The 25172-nt window shown below is 31.1% G+C and overlaps 1 protein-coding gene across 1 annotated transcript in view; it reads left to right on the forward strand.

The window, feature by feature from the left end:
- The window catches only part of MS3_00003817 (uncharacterized protein), a 69926-nt gene that overhangs the window by 13369 nt on the left and 31385 nt on the right, over window positions 1–25172 (forward strand). The window contains exons 4-7 of the mRNA XM_051211678.1: window positions 5968–6021; window positions 11161–11341; window positions 14217–14412; window positions 15757–15998. Of these exons, the coding sequence (XP_051071767.1) occupies window positions 5968–6021; window positions 11161–11341; window positions 14217–14412; window positions 15757–15998 (673 nt within the window). The remainder of the gene's footprint in view (window positions 1–5967; window positions 6022–11160; window positions 11342–14216; window positions 14413–15756; window positions 15999–25172) is intronic.

The raw sequence follows: 25172 nt of genomic DNA on the forward strand, positions 1-25172 counted from the left end.
TCATAGACATAATAGATAAATTGCACTCCAATAGATGGCATTCATTCAAAACTAAGGACTAGACGAATATGACAATTATTACTATTTAACGGTCAAACAGTACCTTCAATACTGTAAAAGTTTTAGTCATTATTCAATTTTGATGTTTAAACAAATAACTCAGATACTTTTCAATAATCATGAACAATTAGATGCGTCAGGATAAAAGCTGCAATTTCATTTTGTATTGATTAATAGTAATAACAATATCTGGTAAAAATAGATGACATCCAAATTGATAATATGATGAATATAAATTGTGTTTCGACTAAATAATCGAATGTCTCCCTACCGACATTTAGATGTTCTCATTTATTATAAACATATTTCCATTACTACTCATAAAATACATAAAGTTTGACAAATAATTACATAATCACGGAACTTAAGCTCTCATGATTCAGTTTCTCATTTCCAAATATATATATATTCCTAACGTATGTTAACATCCATACAAATAATCTCAAAAACAAATTATTAATGTAACCTGTTTTATGATTCTGTTATCACAAATGTATTAGAACCGGATGTTCTGTCAAGTTGAAAAAAAAAAGAATTTTTAACGTTATGAAATCATTCTTCATTGAATTCATAAATATGTAGGAGTCAATTAGAGTCAAAACATATTTAGGTGAATATAAAAGCTTAACTATGATACATTTATGTTAATTTATTTATTATTAATTTATTTGAACACATAAATATTGGTACAAATGCACCGAATACATATACGCCACACAAGTCACTTGATTCGTGTGTAGGCTGGTATACTGTTCGGGTGCCAAGGTCGAAGCAGGTGGTTTCCTTAGGGGTCACACCAGGAGCCTTGGACCTAAAGGTTTGATCCACAAGGCAGTGGGGCAACGTTAGGAGATGTAGTTCCATGATAGCGGGTGACCAACAGTTGGTTCATACGCCATTTGTTCCACCAGGATACTGGAGCACATGTGCACCATTGCTTTGAAATCAGGGTTTTCCAAACTTCTCTAAACGGATCCTCCGTATGCACCAACCCGGTTAAAGCGTCGGACATTCGCTTTTCATCCTTTCAATTTCATAAACAACACCCCTGCCACAAGAAAGCAATGAGTGTGACTTCCCTGGCAGTGGCTGTATACGCGTGGCCATGTGAGAGCATTTCAAGAGGGAGAGCTAACTCTCCCCACCCTCGGCCGTACCAAGGCACTTGGAGCTTTATGTTAATTTAATGAAATAGGACACATATAAGTGTAACATAACTGAAATATTCTATAGATCTCAGCAAAAACAAAAAAACCATAGTGTACATAGTATTGAATCTGTAGTTCTTAAGAGTAAAACTTATGAGCATTGAAAAAAAATTTCATTCCTGTTCAGAATTATTTTAAAATGTACACCAAATAATTTTGATAAACTTCACCTTCCGAAATGATATCAATCAAAAACATTTAACAGAACTACTCATTTCCTTGGTAAAATGTTAGACATTGCGAGAATATCGATAAAAAAATTGAATAACGTTACTTAACAATTTCTGTTAAAGTTTTAATATCAACAGTTGAGATCATGAGTCAGTTGAAGTTAGACCACCATGGAAAGCCTGGAAGCACTGAACGGCCGTTTCGTCCTATTGTGGGACTCCTCAGAAGTTCGCGTCCACGATCCTGCCCGCGGGATTCGAACCCGGGACCTATCAGTCTCGCGCCAGACGCTTAAACAACTAGACCACCGAGCCGGCATCCAACGGTGTTAATGTCTAGCTTCAACTAATCCACGAAATTGAGCGACACATCCATCATTGTTGTCAGTGAGTTACTACCTCACAACTGACCCGGTCGAACTCCACTGGTCACTGCTTCTCACTAGAACCCCAGGATATATCTCCTGAAGCCAGTCACTAGTGAGCATATGTTGATTAGTATCAGAAGGGGTTTTGTGGAGATTGTAGTAATTTCAGTAGTTGAGATCATGAGTTTTAATAGACCAAAAGTCATATTTTAGTTTAGGATAATATTCTTTTTAATTCATTTGCCGTAATGTACATTTATGATAACACAGAGTATTTGTTTATATCAATTTAGTGTTTCAGGTTGACATTATCTTAGTTGTATATATCATATTGAATAAATATCAAATATCAATAAAATCAGTACATAAATGAGTAGATTTGATTAATAAGTGATTGCTGTATTTTCAGAAAGTGAATAGGGTATGTTTCTGTCTTTAGGTTTTATCTAGTACAAATCACTGTTTCTTATTACAAGTACCATATTTCAGTGGTTATATGAATTGGTTATAAGGTTTATTAACAATTTTCAATTCAGCTATAACAGTTTAACTTTAGTCATTCCTGAGTTTAACATATTTCGTAAGTTCAGCTTCAGTAATAATAAACTTCTGGTTACAATGTTGAATTTCAAGAGGTAATGGGGGAAGAAAATCAATTAAGATGCCCATTACGCTGGATGAATAGAAATCATCATTCATCCATTTAATTCAATAACGAATGAAATATATCAAAATACTTTTAAATGAACCGAATGCTGAATACCAGTTAATTCACGTGCTAAGTGATCAGTCTAGAGAGTAGGTAGGAAGTAAAGGCAAGAACTGATCCTTCCGTAAAATTCAGAGGCTTGATGGAGGGGTATCTTATATTCTGTAGATATAAGAGAAATATGGTTTGAAGGAATAAAGTCAAAAGTTTCACCACTTTATCAATATTGCTACGTGAGGGTCGAACATCGTGTCATGAGAGAAGGTGATAAGACGAGCTAGAATTTACCCTACTAGTTAAGGATTTATTCCATTAGAAAGTGAATGATTTATAGTTCTCATACTCCTTAGTCATTTATTTTCCAAAATACTCCTAGTCGTGTTTTTTCTTTTGTTTATAAGCATGTTATTTTGCTACAGAAGAAAACATATTCTTCTATTCAGTTGTCTTGCCTTTGATCTTAAAGTATTTGAGGATTGCATTACTAATTCGATTTCGTGAACAGCCATCACCTGTTCATATTGTATCATTGAAATATTATCAATCGACAAACATTCTTTTCTTTCATTTTAATAAATAAAAATCGCTGCATAAAGTCTAGGTTTTCATACCGACTACCTCTAACCACCAAAATAGTGCACGCGATGTTGAGTCATTTAGGCTAGTGACCGAATTGCTAATTGGTTGATAGAATTCGGTTACTACTAAAGACTAGACTAATATGATATTATTCATTACACAATAATCAAAAACTTTAGTCTGGTATGTAAATATTGATCATTTTGACATGTGAATTCTCGATCTCGGGGTGACCAGTTTAATAATATATCAAAATATTGTTACATTCGAATAACTGACCGAATGAAATGAATATCTTTAAATTCATAAATACTCATTCACGAGTGAAACTAAGATTAACAATACTTTCTATTTATACTAAACATACATAAAGTTACCTTACTTAGTGGTTATCATGTTTTCACAAGTGGCTAGACTTGGAAATAAACACAGTGATCTATTGATTCGGTTAAGTGAGCGATGGGATAGGAAATCCATAACAACGATATTACGATGTCATAAATTAGACGTTTGCCCTCATTTTTTAATCTTGATGCCTCGTAGTGAATTTCAAGTATCTAAGTGAATACACATTGGTAATAAGTTCCAAAGAATGAAAAAAAGGCTCACATGTAAATCTTTCTGATTTTCAGCGACTTCGTAGTTAATATCAGGTCACAACGAGAAATATTGTCAATTTAAGAGTTTAAACATGCTTAATTCACAGATACTGAAAAGTATTCTACACCTTAGAAATTTTTTTATATAAAAATATCAATGTTCTCCTTTACTTTCATATACTTATTTGCACTGAAGAAGAAAATCTATTTTTATTTATGACGTTATTCGTCTTCTATTTTTCTATTTTCTTTTCACCACCACTTATATCATCTCCCAGTAAATAAAATTAGACTAAGTAAAGCCTACTGTGTAGGTTTGCATGTAGTTGAATGTATATATATATATATATATATATATATATATATATATATATATATATATATATATATATATATATATATAATTGCCCCAAGGATAGTAAGTACCAAGTAATATGAAATTATTCATTTTCAAGATGAACCGACTTCTTTCAACAGCCTTTCATCATCTACTTCAAGTATAATTTTGGCTTTTTCATTAGCTAAATTACCACTGACGATGGATAAATAGGTAGGAAAGTAGGTAGATATGTAGGGTGAAGTTCAGTAGGGATTTATGTGTGTTTTTCTTTATGCATGTACCAGTGGGATTGGGTTAAAAAAATAATGAAAGAAAAACAGGGGGATAGTTTCAGTAATATCGTAATCTAATTTGTAAATTCACCTTAGTTATCTCAATTAGGTTTTTTTTTTAGTAAACTGAAGAAACTCTACTAAAATTATAGTCAACGTCGATTGCGTTATAAAAGTGTCTTGTTATGCTTTATTTTTCATCTCTTTGAAAATGTTCATCTTTATTTACAGTCAATGAAATGTTTTCTCATATCTTGGTCAATCACCTATATTTGATTCAATTTTCCTTACTTCATTTTTACCATCTGCTACTATCTATTCTTACCTGCCTATCCTATGTATCTATCTAACTAATCATTATAACACTCGACTAGTCACTACCTTTTAATATTGATATATATTCATCATATAACAGATAAGTGTGTGTTTCGTTTTTCCTTTGTATTTCTCATTAGTGAATGCTCCAAGCATTAAATTGCTTCTTTTTTGTTTGTTTCATATCATTGTATTTTGATGAACTAGTAAGACTAGCTCTTCACTAACTCAATTATTGATTGATTCATTTTTCTCTTATGTTTCATTAAGAAAAGATGAGTGATTCACATTGAGGATTTTATTTAGATAATTGTATTTTATAGTTATTCGTTTTACTTTTTGTTTTAAAAATCATAGAAGTAATTCATTGACAGGACTGTATGTTTTGTAAATATACATTGAACTCCATGGTGAATCCAATTCAAACCTGGTTAACAGTAATTGAATAAACAGTTTCAAAACGATTGAATTATATCCTGTCAGGAATATAAATATTCTTTAAGTTTCAACTATCATTAAGAGGAAACCGGTCTTACTTTAATTCATACAAATTTTTTTATGTAGAACTGTAAGTAATAAACAACCTTCAGGAAATTCATTCCATGGTGGAATGAGTATTATAGGCGGCTAACATCACATGGAGTAATATAACATGTCGACGGTTAATGTATAGTATGATTTATCATTGAAATGAAATAATTTAGTATACTGAATATACCTTGGTAACTATTTGTACTTAGTAATTCTCACCAATCTAATTTTGTTCATTTACTTTATGGCTAAAATGAACCAACCTGAGTTGTAATTCAATTAAGAATAGAAAATGACACATGGTTCTAACTACATCTTATACTGATTAATATACATCTTATTGGCCAATACATAATTGTTTGTAAGAGAACATTAGAATAAAGAAAGCATATAGTTATTTGTTCACCACTTTTAACTAGTTTATATATTAATCTTCCGGAAAATCAATTCCCAAATGCCCTGGTACGGCCGAGAGTGGGGAGAGTGCGCTCTCCTTTTCCACATGATTTCACATGGCCACGCGTATACAGGCACTGCCAGGGAAGTCCTACTCACTGCCTTCTCGTGGCAGGGCTGTTGTTTATGGACTTTACGGAATAATTGATAATAATAATAATATGATTATGATCTACATTTAACTGAAACTATTATTCTTTAAACCTTTACATAATCCATCGAATGAAATCTATCGTGAACATTTCTTATAATTCAAACATATTTAGTGAATAATACATTGTCTTTTAAATTGATTAGGTAGATGAATAAAACAATTCTATACATTATTTTCATCTACGCTTTTTGTTTTATCTATATTAGATTTGCTGCTCAACTGATTTCTGGAATTCTTGATTATAAAACAATATTAGATACGTAAGTTTCTATGAATGAACTATTTTATATTGATCTCAAAGTTAGTTTGGATGATCTAGAAATTGTATATTTAATGAAACATGTTTCTTATAAGAATATAAACCGTTTCACAGCACTGAAATACATTTCATTAAAATGTTTAATGTAAATTATCTGAAAGGTTATTGAAAAAACTTCATCAATGAATAGTAAATATGATCTAATTTAAAACTCTTTAGTAATATTGAAAGGGAAATTGTTAAGTTTCAAATTATTAACTTTGAAGCAGTGTACACAATATAAGTTTATTAGTGATATATACAAACCTAAAATGGAATTGTTAATATGTACCTGGTTATTAGAATAATAAAACTTAACATTTTAATAAAAACTTATAAACAAACATTGATATTATAAGCAAAAAATATGGATAGTTGCTAGCAGTGGAATCCAGTTTGACGCGCGTTTCGTCCTATTTGGGACTCGTCAGCTAGATGTACCTGCGTCTCAGAGTTAATGTTCACTCTGGGACTCGAACCCGGGACCGTTCGCTTTAAACGCCATCGCGTTATTCACTTACCTACTGAGTTTTGATAGCCATCATTGTAGTCATTATAATGGTTAAGAGACTGATAAAATGTTATCTTAATATTCATATCTGTTAAATATAGTGAATAGCAAAACTCAATTTATATTGTAAAATGAATTCGCTTTAAAAATAACAGATCCATGTTTGTTTTAATATCCTACTTAGTAAATAAAAATGAACATTGAATCGAAAATTTCACCTTACTGGTGATATTTATGTAAAAATAAAGCGAATTTTATTTTTCTTATTGAGTAAAAGGTTTGAAGTTTCATATTTAATCTCTTTTGTTTTATTTTATAAAGATTGTGTTCTTTCATTGTTGATATAAAAGACTTCGATTGACTACTTCCTTTTCGTATTTCTGTTTTATGAAAGAATTTTATGAACATTATGATTTAGTTTTTAATGAATTTGGATAGTGACTACTAGTAGAACCCAGAACTCAGATTTTGTTCCATTTAAGACTTGTTAGGTGAATGTACTTGCATTTCATTGTTGATGCTCACATCAGAACTTTAGCTCAGTACCTTCAACCGATTGCAAATGACTGCCAGCTTGTTTAATGTATTCTGTATCCCAATGCTAGCCACTATTCAACTTTACTAGTCACTGTCATCTCGGTATTGAATGAAGTGGATAATACTATAAAAATATGAGATGAACTCATATAATATTATTGCTTTATAGATAAAAAAAGATAAAGAAACAAATTAGTTTAGGTTTTTGACGATGGTTTTTTTCCAGAAAAGTATCCGTCTTTTTTCTTCATCGGTAAATATAATTCAGTAACGTTTTTCACTTCTGTAACTATCTCCGTTTCTCTTACTACTCTTCTTTCTGTAATTAATAAGATTTTTGAAGTGTTAACTAAACTTTTCAATAAATTAAACTTCGTGACAATCTTTTGCTGCGGAAAAAAAACTAACAAACAACAACACGTGGAATCGGAATGGAAGACTGAATGAATAATGATAATAATAATAACAATTATTATTATTATTATTATCACAGAAAGAGCTGTGCATGCATTTAACTGATACTTACTTTGTTTGCACGTCAATTTAATGTCTCATACTTACAGAGAATGTAAGCATTGATGTAGAAAAAGTAGAGTTGTAGCGTATATGTATGCATTTGTTTGTTGGTATGGGTGTGTGTATGTATATATAATTGTTAATTGTGTTTATCATGTAATCAAACAGCTGAGTATTATGGTGAATGCATGAATGAGTCACAAAAAGAAGGAGGGGAACTCACTAAAGAAAACTGATAACAGGAGAAGAGGGAAAAAAACTCTACATACTGTTGACCTGTTTTCCACTTCAAAAAGTTCATAATAAATTTTTTTCCCATCGTTTGCCTGAAAATATTCTTTAACATTTAGACATATATATAATCATCTATTTTCTACATTAAATAGATATATCAACCGTATAAATTCTTTTCTTTAATATTAAATATCTGACGAAAAGTAAGGTATAGAAAAGATGATGTATACATACATCAATTCAACCTTCAATGAATATCAAATTACACTTAAGTTTATTTTTATCACCTGTTTTCTTTTCTCATTTTAATAAAAAATAGAATAAAATTTTACCGCGAAAAAAACCAGATTTGAACAATTCACTTGGTGCCGTTTTACTTGTACCTTCCAATTGTTATTTAGAACTGTGATTGATCAGTCTCATGTTGGCATATGTGTATCCTTTGCTAAATTGCCTTGATATACCCTTAAGTCACAAGCTTCTTAAGTAAGGTGGATAGTGAAAATCAACTCTGGAATCGAGGTACATTCAGTTGATGAGTCCCAAATGGGACGAAACGCGTATCAGACTGGATTCCAATGTTAGCCACTATGCATCTTTGCTTATAATGTTTGTAAATTAAGACAATATCGAGGCAATACGAACAGTATGCACATATGCTAATTAGAGACTAATCAAGTGCAGTCCTAAACACTAATGAAAAGATTCAAGTAAAACAATACCAAGTGAATTTAACCTTCACACCACCGCACAAGCAGATGAACATCAACTCTTGGATGGAAGTGCATCCGGCTGACGAATCCCAAATAGGACGAAACGCGCGTCAAACTGGATTTCACTGCTAGCAACTAGCGATCTTTGATTAAAAAGATTTGAACAATGTTTTTTTTTCTCTTGGTTTTCTGATAAGATTTACTTCCGTTAAAAAAAGAAGGAAAAATAATAATGATAAATTCACTGATGATAATGATTGTTTGTACCTCTTTCCTTCTTCTCCTTTACTTTTCTTACAATTTTCCTTCAAAGTAAACAATTTTTCTTTGCATTTATTTACTTAATAAAATTTAATTAATCAGTTGGAATACACGCAAATATAGTATGAACAATAATAGCTAAGAAAAGAAAATTTTATTATGTTTTATATGGTGTAATTTATACTAAGTTATCAAAAACTAAACGTTTACTCACTATATTCTATGGTTAATGTTTCTTATTTATTCTAAGAAATTCATAAAGTATTACAAAGTAGAATTCAGATAATTTTAACTATCATGGTAATCAGGCTATTCTTTCAAATAATGGTCCCCGATTATACCATATACTGAAATTGATTGACAATCATCAGAATGGGAGTTTGTAGAGATTGTAGTAATTTTAATACTTGGTATCATGCGTCAATTTAAGCTAGACTACTCTTGAAAACCTGGAAGCACTGGACTGCCGTTTCGTTTCAGTATGGGAATTTTTAGGAGTGCCCATCCATGATCCTGCACCCGGGACTTGAACAAATGACCTCCAGTCCCGTAAGTGGACGCTCAACCTCTAGATCACTGAGCCGACATCCAACGGTGTTAATATCTAACTTTAATCAATCTGTGACCTTGAGCAACCATTCATTCATTGTCTGTGGGAGATAACTGTCAACACCTGACACGGATCGGACTCTACTGCTCATGACTCCTAAATGGAACTCCAAGAAATCTATCTTGAAGCTAGTCTATAATGACCACATAATTATTATCAGGATGGAAGACTGTAAAGATGCCGGCTCAGTGGTCTAGAGGTTAAGCATTTGCGCGCGAGACCGAAGGTCCTGGGTTCGAATCCCGCACGCGGGATCGTGGATGCGCACTGTTCAGGAGTTCCATACTAGAATGAAGTGGCCGTGTAGTGCTTCCACGTTTACATTAGACAGTGTTACTAACTTTATGGACAATAATATAAAATACAAATAGCTTCTTATCATCCTAAATTTAAACGGTTACAGGTTTCTTTTTCTTTGGTTTGTTTTTTAACCATAAACGTTCTTGAAAATTACTCCGTTTTCATTTTATTTTCAAACGATTTGTACAACTTATTATAAATAGACAGAAAATACAATGAGTGGGTAATAAGTGATACCACATTACTGCTGTATTAACTTTAATTACATACGGCATAAATTTCTTTTCGGTAGGTATCCAATCGTTTTTCGCAAAATAACTGTTAAAAATAAACTTTAATCATTCGAATAGCATTTTAACTTTCTTACTCAGTGGTAAATTGGATTCAAAGAGTCTGTCATAATAGATTCAAAGAGATGTCACCTAACAATTTAGTATATACACCTATGTTAAACTGATTCGATAACAATAAATGTTAACAAGTTTATGCTATAAACCATTCAAGAACTTTTACTGCCAAACTTCTATAACTTTTATCAAATATAACCAATGGTCGTAACGAATATTGGTAATTTGATCTGGTTTGCCCAACAAAATAAATTCAGTAATATAACATACGTTGCTTTTCAGCTTTCATCTGATATCAGGAATAACATTTTCAGTATTCTTCTAAACGATCATGTGTGGGTCTTTGATTAAGTTTTGTACCATGTAATAATATTTTGGCTCGATTCTTCTCATGGTTCAATAAATGGTAATCGGCTAGTTCTTTTTTGAATCTCTTAACAAAACAGTGTAGTTATTGTCAGAACTAATGAAAAATCAATCCTTCGTTACGCGTGAAACGAACATACTGTTTCACGTTGACTAAAAATGAAAATCATCGTACATCACAATAAAAAACTCAATTTGAATATAATGACAGGGTTATGTTTAATTGAAACTTAAAACGATCAACTTCCTTAAGTTTTTAATACGGGTAGCAGTTAGTGTATCAATGAAATTTCTGTCATCAGTTATCACAGTTCAAATTATAATTTTCTGAGAGAAAAAAAAATAGAGTACACATTGAAATAAAGAACCGATCAATGTTGGACGACCATTAAAAACATCAAAGTACTGGATGGTTGTTTAGTGGATCCACCATCAATGACCACCATTGGTAGGTTCATGATCTCAGTAAAATTCAACATACTCCACAATTCCAAACTGACAGATAAACATATTTTAAGTCATTCCACATTTAAACAAGAACAGTAACACCTAGAATCATTTCAGTTCAATCCCTCATCTACTTAATAATACCATCAAAATATAAATGAATTAATTATGTAATATTCTGTTTCTTAACTCAGTATGATATTTTTATGTGTAAATATTTTAATTTAAGAAGTTATAAACTCATTTTATTCTATTTTAGACGTTCACTTCCAATCGATCGAGCACGGCATAGTAAAAAAGGTCAACCATTTTGTATGGAACAATATTATCGATTATTTAGTTCATATCGTTATCCAGGTAAAACTAAAGATATACTTGTAACAACATCTGAACGAGATCCATTCGATCCTGAACATATTATTGTTATTTATTTAGATCAGGTAATTTTCTAAAAAAATATATTCTTTTTTATATCAAGGAATGATGTCTAGTTTTAAAATAATAAATTGCAATTCTTTAAAAAAGCAGTTGGTTATATTTTTTTAGTGATTACTTACGTACTTGCGCCTGTTACCCCTCGTGAAAGAGCATAGGCCGCTCACCAGCATTCATCATCCAACACTGTCCCGGGCAATCCTTACCAGTTCTTTCTAGTTGTTATTCATCCTTTTCGTATCTGCTTCTATTTCCCGACGTAATGTGTTCTTTGGCCTTCCTCTTTTCCTCTTCCTTTCAGGATTCCAAGTTAGGGCTTGCCTCGTGATGCACTTTAGTGATTTCCGCAATGTATGTCCTATCCATTTTCATCGTCTTTTCCTAATTTTCTCATCAACTGGAAGATGGTTTGTTCTCTCCCACAGTGGGCTGTTGCTGATGGTATCCGGTCAAAGGATATTGAGTATCTTGCGTAGACAACTATTTATAAATACTTGTACATTTTTGATGAGAGTCTTAGTTCTTCAAGTTTCAGCTTCGTACAGTAGAACTGTCTAAACGTTCGTATTGAAGATTCGGACTTTGATATTAGTTGACAGACAGTTGTTTTGAGTTCCATATGTTCTTCAATTGTAGGAATGTGGCCCTTGTTTTTCCAATCCTCGTCTTTACGTTTGCATCTGATTCTCCTTGTTCATCGAGGATGCTTCCCAGGTATGTGAAGGATTCCACATTTTCCATAGTTTCGACATCGTGTGATTGAGTTAGTATTCTCTGTGTTGTATGTGAGGATCTTGCTTTTTCCTTCGTGTATGTCGAGGTCTCCTGATACAGGGGCTGCTGCTACACTAGTTATCTTCATTTGGATTTGTCTCGGTGATTAGAATAATCAAAATAAACAATTATATATTCTATTCATATTTTTACTAAATGATTGATTAGACGATCATTAATTTTTGTTTTCATAATATCAGTGTTCTAGTTTTTTTTTCTATTCTGTTTATTCTCATATTTTGGCTTAATCCCATACTTATAAATAATCTTCTGTATTGAGTTACACAGATAGGTTTGACTTAAACTTTATCATTTTTGGTAAATATACACAAAATAAGTAACATAATGATGATTATTGATTATTCTGATAAAATTATTGCATTATTATTGTTATTTCTTTATATTTATTTGTTGAATCATCTTTCCTTTTTTTCTCTCATGGGAGTAATAATGGGTCATTATCTACCAGTGGATTTCATAATACTCAATAGGCGAATTACTGTAATAATAATAATAATAATGGCATAATCTTATTGATGAAATATTTTTTCGGTAGAATCATATAAAAACTATATAGAAAGGATACATATTCTTAGAGAATAATTATTAAATACAAAAAAAATTACCATTTATTTTGTTACCCCAAAAGAAAATACTCAAAGTTCAATTAGTTAGCATAAGATGATAAATATATATGATTATTAGTTTTAGAAAAAAGGTTTATACAGATTGTTTATTATGACCTGATTTTAACTCGGTAACTATCGGGAACTAACAATTACATACTAGACAATTGTTTTATCCACATATCGACTTCTTACCAGTATGCATTTATGACTTCGTCAGAAATCATTCCCAACAAATTTAGGTTTCATATTGAACTATTTCATTCTAGACAATCTTTTGTGTAGCTATCTGATGTTTTTGTGAACACTGATAGAAAAGTAGTAGTCTAACTACAATTGTTCCAATATGTCAAACTTCAAATTCAACAATAATGACAACATATTAAAATAATAAACAACATATGCTTATAAGAGTTAAGCCCTGGTACGGCCGAGAGTGGAGAGAGTCCGCTATCCCTCTCGAAATGCTCTCACATGGCCACGCCTATACAGGCATTGCCAGGGAATTTCTACTCATTGCTTTCTCGTGGTGAGGGTGTTGTTTACGAAATTGAGAGGACGAAAAGCGAATGTCCGGTGCTTCGACCGTATTGGTGGACACGGAGAGTCCACCTATGAAGGTTGGAAACACTGATTCCAAACCAGTGGTACACATGGACTCCAGTATCCTAAAAGAACAAATGGCATATGAACCAATCGTTGGTCACCAACTACCATAAAACTGCACCTCCTTACGACGCTCCACTGCCTTGTGGATCAGACCTTCAGGTCGAAGGCTTCGGGTGTGGCTCCCTAAGAAAACCGCCTGTTTCGGTTTGAGCACCCGGGCAACATCACAGCCCTCATACAAATCAAATGAGATTTGTGTAGCGCATTTGTATCTGGTGCCCCCTTGCACCGGTATTTATGTGTTCAAATAAAAAGTGGTAAGCCCCATAATTCTAATCAAAAGATGTAACTAGTGTTCAGCCATACTGCAAGTGAAGTAGTTACTTACCACTAACACTGGGTGATAATCATGTATATATATGACTTAAATGTTATAGATTTAAGCATAAAATTTATTGTTGACATGAGGCTACTTTAATAACGATAAAATACTTCTACAATATATCTTGATTGCTATTACTTACTTAACGCCACTGTGAAATTATATGTTAAATGTCGAACCTTCAGCACTTCCTTTAAAAAAACAGTAGAGACATAAAATACTGAGCCCGATCCGATGTTGGGTTATGACTGAGGATTGATGAAGTGTTGTAAACTAAGATAAGACAAATATCCAACGCTTTCTAATATTCATTAAATCTTCAGGTGATTTCAGTTCAAGATATAACTTACAGTCAAAATACAAAAATACTTACGATAAATGTCTTAAATCTTTCGAACTAAGAATGATCTATATTAATTCAAACTTAATAAAATTTAGACATTTTTAGTGGAGTTTCTCTAGGATTTTCAATGTTTCTTTTCTTCATAGTTCTTCGTTATTGATGTCATAACTAATGGGAGTAGATTAAGTGAAGAAGATATATATAATCAGTTACGTCGTGTTACACAGTTCGCTGAAGAGTCAATAGCTGGTGAAAGTGAAATGGAAGTACAACCAAGAGTTGGTGCGTTAACAGCTCTACCAAGAAATAAATGGGCAGAAGTTTATGAACAATTGTGTCAAGGTAAGGCATTATGCTAATATATATATCTTCTATTAAAAAAATAAATACCTGTAAATAAAGAAAACAATTTCTTCTAGCAATAAATCTCAGTCAGTTTAAATATTCAAACATACCCAGTTATATTACTGACAAAGGGATACATTATTTTATATTTAATAGTTTAAATAATAAATACAAAGATTATTTTCTTAAATTCAGTTGACATATTCCGTACATAATTCTTTAAGATTGGTAAATATGATGTTTTAAGATATATTTCACTTAGAGTCAATTAGATTGCTTATCATGCTGTTAGATAGTGTGTAATACTTTCATGGAGTTCTACTAATATAATATATACAGATAAATCCCTAACACAAGTAAAATTATGTCTACTTATTTTTGGTTGTATTCCAATCGATGTTATTCCTTTACAATAGTTAACATCAAATTACAAAGTTCATCATAAACTGTGTAGTTATATAACTAAATATAGTTATTGTTAATTTAAAAGAGAAATAGAATATTCTCTCAATGTTCATGGGGAGAAAAGTATCACCTAAATCTATTGGATAACTAATTGACGTAGGTAAACTAACTTCGCAATAAAACTTTTTCTTGAATATGATGAGTTTAAAATGGAACCTTGTATAGTAGCCGACATATCATATCCATAGGCGATGAACATCACTCAATTCCTGTGTATTAATCAATGTTATATGGTCCACTTTCTTAATATTAGTTGAACTATATTAAACAGTTTAGAGAGAATATTTTTGACTAAAGCGTTATATTTCTTTTATTCGGATCTCTGAGTAGCACCTAGTTCCTCATCAACGCTAACAAGTGCCAACCAGCAAAAATCTATAGTGTCGGAATTTCTACTGAAAGGCACCAACTATTTGGAATAGAACACTACTTTTATCTAAGTTACATATGTATATATTCTCAATAAAGGACTAAAAACAAATATTTGAGTTATAGTTGAATACTATCGATAAACTACAGTGTGATCACTAATCTGAATGACTCATCATCGTATGCACTACCTTTGAACATTCGGTGATTGGAGTTAGTCAACTGGAAACCCTGAACCTAGTCTTTGTGTTAGTTGGCACTAGTTGGCAAAGTGTACTTGTAATCTTAAGGGACCTAATTTTCCATAATGAGTTCGAGATCATGTCACTCAGGTTCACAGTCTGGTACGTCGGCATTGAGCCATTCGGGTAGTGGCTGACCTCTTATAGCACTGAAATATTTACAATTGATCGACCACTGAGTAGTGATTAATGTCATGTTCTTCCTATTACTCTACACTTCTTTATTCACCTGTTTATTCTTCTTATCCACTTTTCTTCTAACTAGATCCAGAAAATGAAGGAAATTTAAAAACCATTGCGAAAAGCATGTTCGTATTATGTTTAGACAAACCAATTCAAGCAGTTGAAGAACTAGATGAAACAACAGATATTAATGGATTTTTAAATGAAACAAATGATTCAAATAATTTAAATAAACGTGATGATGTTTCATTAGCTTTACAATTATTACATGGAATGGGTAGTTCATTTAATGCGGCTAATCGTTGGTATGATAAAACAATGCAAGTGAGTTATTTACTAAAACTATGAAGGTTTTTTTTCAAATTAAATGTTTCATAAAATTGTATTTTGAATGTATATAAAAAAGGTCACCAAAACCATCATGTTCTCAGTAGTAAGCATCTTTTTCAAAGAATTTCTCAATGTTCTAATGAAAAGTCATGATTTTTAGAGTTCATTAAGTTTACACTGAGATAGTAGATCACCAGTGGTATTGGAGGATTTGCCCCCAAATGCTCTGGTACGGCCGAGAGTTGGAAGAGTCCGCTCTCCCTCTCGAAATGCTCTCACATGGCTACGTGTATACAGCCTCTGCCAGGAAGTCATACTCATTGTCTTCTCGTGGTGAGGGTGTTGTTTACGAAATTGAGAGGACAAAGATCGAACGTCCGACTCTTTAACCGGGTTGGTGGATATAGAGGACCCACCTGGGAGTTGAAAAACTCTGATTCCAAATCATTGGTGCACATGGACTCCAGTATTCTAAAGGAACAAATGGCGTACGAACAAATTATTTTCAACCGGCTACCATGGGACTGCATCTCCCTACTGTCTTGTGGACCAGACCTTTAGGTCGAAGGTTCCGGTTGTGGCCCCATAAGAAAACCATCTGTTTTGGCCAGACATTCAATTTCGTAAACAACACCCTCACCACGAGAAGACAATGAGTAGGACTTCCCTGACAGTGCCTGTATACACGTGGCCATGTGAGAGCATTTGGAGAGGAAAATATGTCTCTCCCCATTGTCGACCGTACCAGGGCATTTGGGAGTAAGTGAAGGGGGCACCCGAGCCTGTATTAACAACTAAAAAAAACGTGAATAGTAAATTTTTATACTGACCAATGATAAATAAACCAGTCAACTTTATGATGGTCATTAAGCTACAAAGTTCACAGAATTACATCCTTATGTTCTAATCTATCACCTATAACATCATGTTTTGTACAAATCCCAATTCAATAAAACAATTCATTTATTAGTTTTACAAAAATAAAAAAAATAAAAATTAATTGAAAACAATCTAAGATTTAGCTTTATCACAGAAATTTTCTCATAAATTTACAAACTATTGTTTATACTTGTGAAATATTCTGATGGAACATATGATCTTATCCTTATTACAAATTAGCAAATAATCTTTGGGCTCCATATTAAATATTGTCAAATTTTATTCTATTATACATCTTGTAGGGGGATATATTAATCAATAAAAATATCACTACTTAATAGTAAATAATTTATGGTACACCAACCCAAATTTATTAATAAAACAAAGTATGATTTGAAATATCTTTTTTGGTTGCAATGATCAATAATTAGCGAATTAAAACAAACACAACGATTAACTATTATATTAAATAGTAATACATTAATATGAATTATCTCTATTAATTTCAAAAGTTGATTAATATTTTTATCTAATCAGATACATTTTCTAATCATACTGAATAATTACTGAATAGTAACTAAAATCATTTTTGTCCAATCCTTAATGCTAAAAAAAATTCGATTGATCAATGTTCAAGATAGTCACTAGTTCAATTGATTTGACATCACATACATTATAATTTTTGATGTCATATGGTGGGAGATAATCAGTAGAAAATCCTTTATCTACGTTACATACTAAGCAGCAGTCTTAATCAAGATATATCTCTAAGCTTGTGGAGAATAATGTCTTTTGAACTTCATTCTAATTGACTCCAATCACCTAAGATTTGTTGTTCTTTGAAAATTTCTCAATTAGTACAAGATTTTTAACAAGTATCTTTTAATTGTGCCTTAATAAACACGAATAAATCATCTTGGTTCAGTTGATTTCTAATAAAGCTACTCTAAAATCAATTAAGTGCATCTTCTAAAGTTCAAATACACATAAACCACTCTTTCTAAACAAAACTATTATCGTTAAATGTATTAAATATATTAGAATCTTGAAAAATGTGCAATCCAGCGAAGTAAACTTTCTTTCCTATCCTATCATCTACTAAACCTATACAATTATATTTAAAATAATTTTTTGATTGAGATTATGAATTGATCGATATTAGACCATTATTGAAAGTCTGGAAGCATCGAATGGCCGTTTCGGTCTAGTATGGTACGTCTTAGCAATAGGCTGATGAATGTTTACATCATATTATCATCTTGTAGAACATGAACAGTCCAAACATAAGCAAATATTTTCACAATTTATGCATGAAAAAATCACTTTAAATACAGATTACTACTTGCACCGATATATCTTTAAAAATTTTCATAATATTATGTTAATTTCTAATAATTAACCAATGCTTAATTTTAAATGGTATTTCATATTCTTATACTTTGTTAGGCTGATTTATGCACATTTAACAATGTTTATTATTTACTTTCCATTGATTAGAATCATACAACCTGAACCGTTCATACGACCGTACTTTAATAGGAAATAACCCCTCAGTATGCAAATAACTTTAACTAATATTGAAAATTTATCTCCAAGAGTAGTTTATCAGTCAACTTAGTTTTAAAGTAAATATTTCGTTGAATATGACAAATGGACATGAAACCAATAACCAATAGTTTTTTTAATAGACTACATTAAGATGTTTAATAAGTTCCTTTAATATTTGTCAAGAATTCTTTATAAAATACTAATTTCCCCAGTAATGAAATAGGATTTTTTTAAGCTGCTAGGTCCTGGGTTCAGATCTCGCGAGTCGGGATCGTAGATGCGCACTGCTGAGGAATCCCATACTATGACGAAACAGCCGTCTAGTACTTCTAGGTTTTCCATAGTGTTCTAGCTTCAATAGACTCAAAAATTCAACTATTAAACTTTGTTATTCAGATAAAAATTCTTGTAACCTTACCTTTGTTCTATTCGCCTTTCTCTTTCATTTCTATATATATAATTTTTATTTACTAACAATGACAATATAACTCATAAAAAGCAAATTACATTTTTTGAAAAAATAAACTAGTAACATATATTCACACAAGCATAAACTTTACCATATATTCATACATTAACTCATAGTAATAATAAAGGGAACACTTCATAAAAAATGAAAAGTGGCAAAAGAATATATTGAACATTAGTTAATATTTAACATCTGTTGTTATCTCCCATGGAACAAAAGTTTTCTTATTGTTTACCCTTGGTCTGATGCATATATGTATATGTCGGTAGACAGATAGATAGATAAACAAATTAATCAATAATATATAACAATAAAAGAAGTTGCGACTGTGATGATGAAGATAATGATGAATTATTTTAAGAAAGACTTAAGAAACACTGTTTACATATGAGTGAATGAAATAATCTGTTAAATAGTATTGAAAGGTCGCATTAATTTAAATTAAATATTCAAAGTTCTATCAATTAATTAGTTTATATTTGAGAAAAATAATTTATCACAATTTAGATTTAATCAGGTGATGACGTAACAAGTCAATAAATTTGGTTACAATTGATCAACAGGCAGATCATAGTTACTTATTTATATTTAGTAGGTATTGTAGTAGGTAAATACAATTTACCTAACAAATTCTTGAATAGTTATAGTCCATAAGACAAAATAAATATCTAAACTGTTTATTTGATTGACTTTATTATTTGGTTAATTACAGAATAACAGTCAAAATCAGATGATTTACCAGGCACGAGTTTCTGTGTACTTAATTGCTAGCTACTCTATTTGTATGAGAAATAGTGATACAAACCAACTATTTAACCCCAAGCTTACTTGGTAGGTTCCGAATCTAAAGTTTACGGTTTAAAAAATCGGGATTTACCCTATCTACTCTAGTTTTGATAACAGGAAATTATCCGTAGTAATTACACTAAAAATGAATGTAGTTTAAATGAGTAAATGAATATGTACACGGATACTGAGTTACACCATAATTACATAGTAGTTGTTTGAGAACCAGTAATTATGTTTTTTTATCCATTCGATCACTAAAAAGTGAACATACTGTCTGAAATAAAATGAAGGAAATCTAGAAACTAATATTTTATATACATAGAAAGGTTACACAAAATTTCACTCTCCAGGAATATAAATGATAAAACATCTTGTAAAGTCTTTAAGATCTTTCATTAAGCTTCAATAAAATAGTTTTAGCAAATAAAAGAATGATTCCAAGATAATGACAACAGTAAAATCAATCTGATAATGTTCATAGATTCTATCGAAATTGTAAATTGATCTAACTAGGCAAGAACCTGAAACTGAAAATAACTTGGAAATTTCATTGATATATATTTCGATGCATGAATTAATTACTGTTTATGGAGGCCATGTTATCAAAGCAGAAAATTCAAATTCAAAAAATCCACATGCATTTCAAAGCACTATTTAAATTAAAAAACAAATTATCTAAATAAGAAATTTCCATCAGTAAATGGTTGTGGAGATTGTTGAATTTTGACTGATTAATATCAAACCACTATTAAAAACCTGGAAGTCATGGACGGCTACTTCGTCCTTGTTTGGATGCTCACTGATCAGGAGTCCCATACTAGTACAAAATAACCATCTAGTACTTTCAGGTTTTCAATGGTGTTCTAACACTGACAGATTCAAAATCTCAATCAAAAGAATTTAATTGACTACTATTTTTAAGCATTTATTTCTTGTGCATTCCAATGAATGATAAGTTATATGTGAACAGATTATCTATGATGAAAAATTAAATATAAACCAGCAGTTTCTCTTTATATATCATCTTCTGTAAAACCAAGTTGATCACAAAATTACCTATTAATATAACTATCACTAATATTAATATATTAAAAATTTAATTTATTTCTTAAACATTTATTGAAATATAAAAAAACTACTTTATTAAAATCAGATCGGGTTTTGTGGATATTATAGTAGTTTCAATAGTTGAGATCATGAGGCAATTGAATCTAGACCACCATAGAAGCACTAGACGACCGTTTCGTCCCATTAAGAGACTCCTTAGCAGTGCACACCCACGATCCCGCCCTGAGAGATTCAACCACAGAACCTATCAGTTTCGCGCGTAGACGCTTAACCTCTAGACTACTGAGTCGGCATCAAACGGTGTTAATGTCTAACTTCAACCAATCCGCGAAATTAAGTGACATATCCACCATTGTCTTCAGTGAGTTATTATTTCACAACAGACCCGGCTGAATTCTAAAAGTAAAATGAACAGAAATGTCTTCTCATTTGTTCTTTCTCTATTCAACTTAGTTTGAGAAATAGTAAAAAAAATCTACTTCTTCTCCTTTTTTAATCTTTCGCTAGTTTTTTTCCTTAAATAAATCGAATACACTTTCCAATTAAAATTTTGTATGAATCCTTCTATGCATTCGTTCGATTTTTTTGAACATGAATAAATAAATAAAAAGTTAACTGTGATGTTGACAACAAAAATAGGAAATAATAATAGTAGTAGTCATTTGAATTTTGATTATATGTCTCTATTTCGTCTTTTGTACTCATTTGTTAGTTCTTTTTCTAAATAAGCCCATCCCAAAATGTATATGCATAGCCTTGTGTATACTTATGTACACATGTGTACGTGTAATTGTATTCATTTGTACTACTTTTCTTTTGGTTTAACGATAAGTGAGCTAACTAACTAACTAACCAACTAGTTAATTAGTTACATAGTAAGTTCATTTATTTGTTTTTCGACGTGTTTCCCTCTTCCTCCTCACCCTCATAAAAAAATCAGTCTAGGTCAATAAAACTAAACAAATAAACTTTGTGTTTTCTATATATTTTATCTTTGTTCACACACAACTACAAATAAACACATGTAAACGTGAATAATAATTATAAGACTTTTTTTTACTCATACTATAAATCTAATAGAACACTGAGAAATATTATTAATGATACTACTCCCACTACTATTATTACTAGTAATGTCAATGTATATGATACCTATAGTGAGAGTAACTGTCTTTATAACGAATTCAATCGTTCATTTTACTAGCAAGATAGAAATTAATAATGTTACTAATAACAATGTAACTTTTTCATCTGCAAATATTTCTTTTCATATTACTACATATTCATATAGTATTTATATATATATATATATATATATATATATATATATATATACTAATTAGTTCAGTGGATTTCAATAGTTTCGTTTATCACGTCTTGAACTAATATTACTACTTTTCTCCTTCAATGATTCTGAAAATAGTTGTATAAATTTATGTATCCAAGATGATACTTTAACCTATATAGAATATATATATTTATATATAAAACAATATTTTCTATATATTTTACAAACATAATGATTTATTAGAATAAAACAGTTTGTTTTTAAGAATATTTGACTTTTATTCAGTGAACATTCACAGTAGAACGTTAAAGAAGTTGAAATATTCAACTCAAATCTAATATTAATATAAATAGTAATAATAATACAGATATTCTTTATTAGAAATGAAGCCATTTTTAATTAGAATAGGTTGTTAACTGATTGTAAGCAAAAATTCAATGTTAGAAATCTAAAATAATATGGTGAAATATACAAAGTTATTGTAAACTAGAACAAAAAAGAGATTTAATTATAAAATAATAATATTAAAAAAATTATCTGAAATCTAATAATTGAATTCACGAGTCAATTGAAGCTAGAACACAATGGAAGCGCTGGACGGCCGTTTCATCCCAGTATTGGACTCCTCATCAGTGCTCAACCACGATCCCGTCCCGTGAGACTCGACCCAGGACCTATCGGTCTCGCGCGCGAACATTCAACTTCTAAACCACTGGTGGACGGTGGCGCAATTTCGTGAATTGGTTGACGTTAGATATTAACACCGTCGGATGCCGGCTCAGTGGTCTAGAGGTTAAGCGTTCGCGTGCGAGACCGATTGCTCCTGGGTTTGAATCCTGTGGGGCAGGACCATGGATGCGCACCGATGAGGAGTCCCACAATAAGACAAAACGTTCATTCAATGCTCTTAGGTTTTCTATGGTGGTTTAGCTACAATTGAGTCAATTCAATTATTAAATTACTACAATCTCCACAAAATACCTCTGATTATAATCTGAAATCATTGAAGACTAACAGATAATTAAAAATCTCTTAATTTATCTAAATAACGAAGATTTATATCATTTTTATAACTATTTCAATGAAAAAGTAAATCAAATAACTATACAAATCAAAATGATCAGTGTTGTTTAGTTGAAAAGTTAGTTTAAGTTGATTTGCGTTAGGCCATACACAATATCTTCTACAGTTACTGAGGATCTTCCCTTTTTTAGAAATATAAATGTAGCCTAAAAGAACATTAATCATACACTTGAATTTTCAAAACAGTTTGTTTGTAAAAACAATCAAAAAACATTCATAAGCACTAATGAAACACACCAGAACAAATAGATTATCAAGGTTTTCAACAAAATATTTACTACAATCTTATTTGTACGGACAAAATAAAACAACTCTTATGAGTATTGCATACTTATAGAAATCACGTGATCTGTACATAAAATTCCACTATAGAAGTAGTCTCTACGAATATTTTAATATTTTATTCCAGCATATTTCTTCACATGAATAAATCTTGAATTATTTAGTTATTTCAAACTAACTTCACTTCACTGATCAGGCAGAGTTGATTTATTTTTGATTGAGATCATGAACCGATTGATGTTAGACCACCTTTGGAAACCTGAAAGCACTGGACGGCCGTTTCGTCCTATTGTGGGACTCCCCAGCAGTGCGCACCCACGACCCCGCTCGCGGGATTCAAACCCAGGGCCTTCGGTTTCGCGTGCGAACGCCTAACCTACTGAATCACTGAGCCGGCATCCAATGATAATAGTGATTTAGTTATTTCAAACTAACTTCACTTCACTGATCAGACAGAGTTGATTTAGTTATTTCATTTTCATTATTATATATAACTAGTCATGAATTGGAAACTTTATAGTAAACATTCAATAATTTAAATTTGATTAACTAGAATTTTTCTTCTTAAATAAAAATACCCCATTCTAATGTCACATATCTATACACCTCATATTAACATTGAATTTGCTTCATTTTATACTTGTATTGACTTAAACAATATTCTCTAATTATATACTTCTTTTTCTCTTTTTCTTTTTTCTTTTTGTAAATATTTCTCTAATTATTAGTTTATCTTTGAAGTATTTTTTTCCTCTTCTCTTTATTTACTAATTTATTTGAAGTTTGTTGTAGTTTTTGTTTCTTTTTCTACTTAGCCCCTGTCTACTTTGATTTCTTCTTTTAAAGCTTTTTTTGTTATGTGTATCATTCCATTCTTTTCTTCTATTTCAAAGGGGAGTAAAAGTTTATCAGCTTGTAAAATCAAGATATGTAATTAAGTATATGGTTAAAGAAAATCAAACTGTTGATAAGTTACTTGTTGATAGATAAAAGTATTTTATTATAATTTACAATCAAACTAACTTCAATGAAGTGATCATCAAAAAAAAATAACAAGTAGTAATGGGTAGCTATCTCATTCTTTTGCAGAGTACTTCAACAGTATATACGACTCGGTGAAAGATCAAACCTAAAACCTTTGGGTCTTACTTCTAAAATACTACCTTACTACTACTACTATTACAGAATCGCTATCCATTAGTTTATATCTCTTATTTCTTTCAATTTTTGATGTTCTACCACCAATATACGTTAATATCAGTGATGATTAACACTTCTTTAATATTTCGAAAACTCATTGGACAAAATGCGCATTCGATTTTTATTGGGTTTTTTTTTGTGATGATCTAGTTAATGTCAGTCTGTAACGTAAATTATCTTTAAATCAGTTTAAAGCCTATATAATAATCTATTACCATATACTTTTGCTGGTTTTCTCACTTATCTACTCAATCTAATATTTCTAAAATAATGACTTTCCTAAAGATTCTTCGAAATTGATAAACTTTACTCAGTAAGATTTCTATTTTGTCTTAGAAAATAAAAAGATTTACTTTAAATTGCTTTAAATCGAATGTATCTAAATCAGTAAATGAAAATAGTCGAAACTAAGTTGTTTTATTTTCATCTATCAATTTTTAATCATTTACTTAAATCTCGCGGGGTGAGATCTTGGATACGCACTGTTGAAGAGTCCCAGACTAGGACGAAACAACTGTACAGTGCTTCGAGGTTTCCCATGATGATCTAGCTTCAATTGATT

The sequence above is a fragment of the Schistosoma haematobium genome, chromosome ZW, assembly GCF_000699445.3.
Source record: "Schistosoma haematobium chromosome ZW, whole genome shotgun sequence".
NCBI classification, from domain to species: Eukaryota; Metazoa; Platyhelminthes; class Trematoda; order Strigeidida; family Schistosomatidae; genus Schistosoma; species Schistosoma haematobium.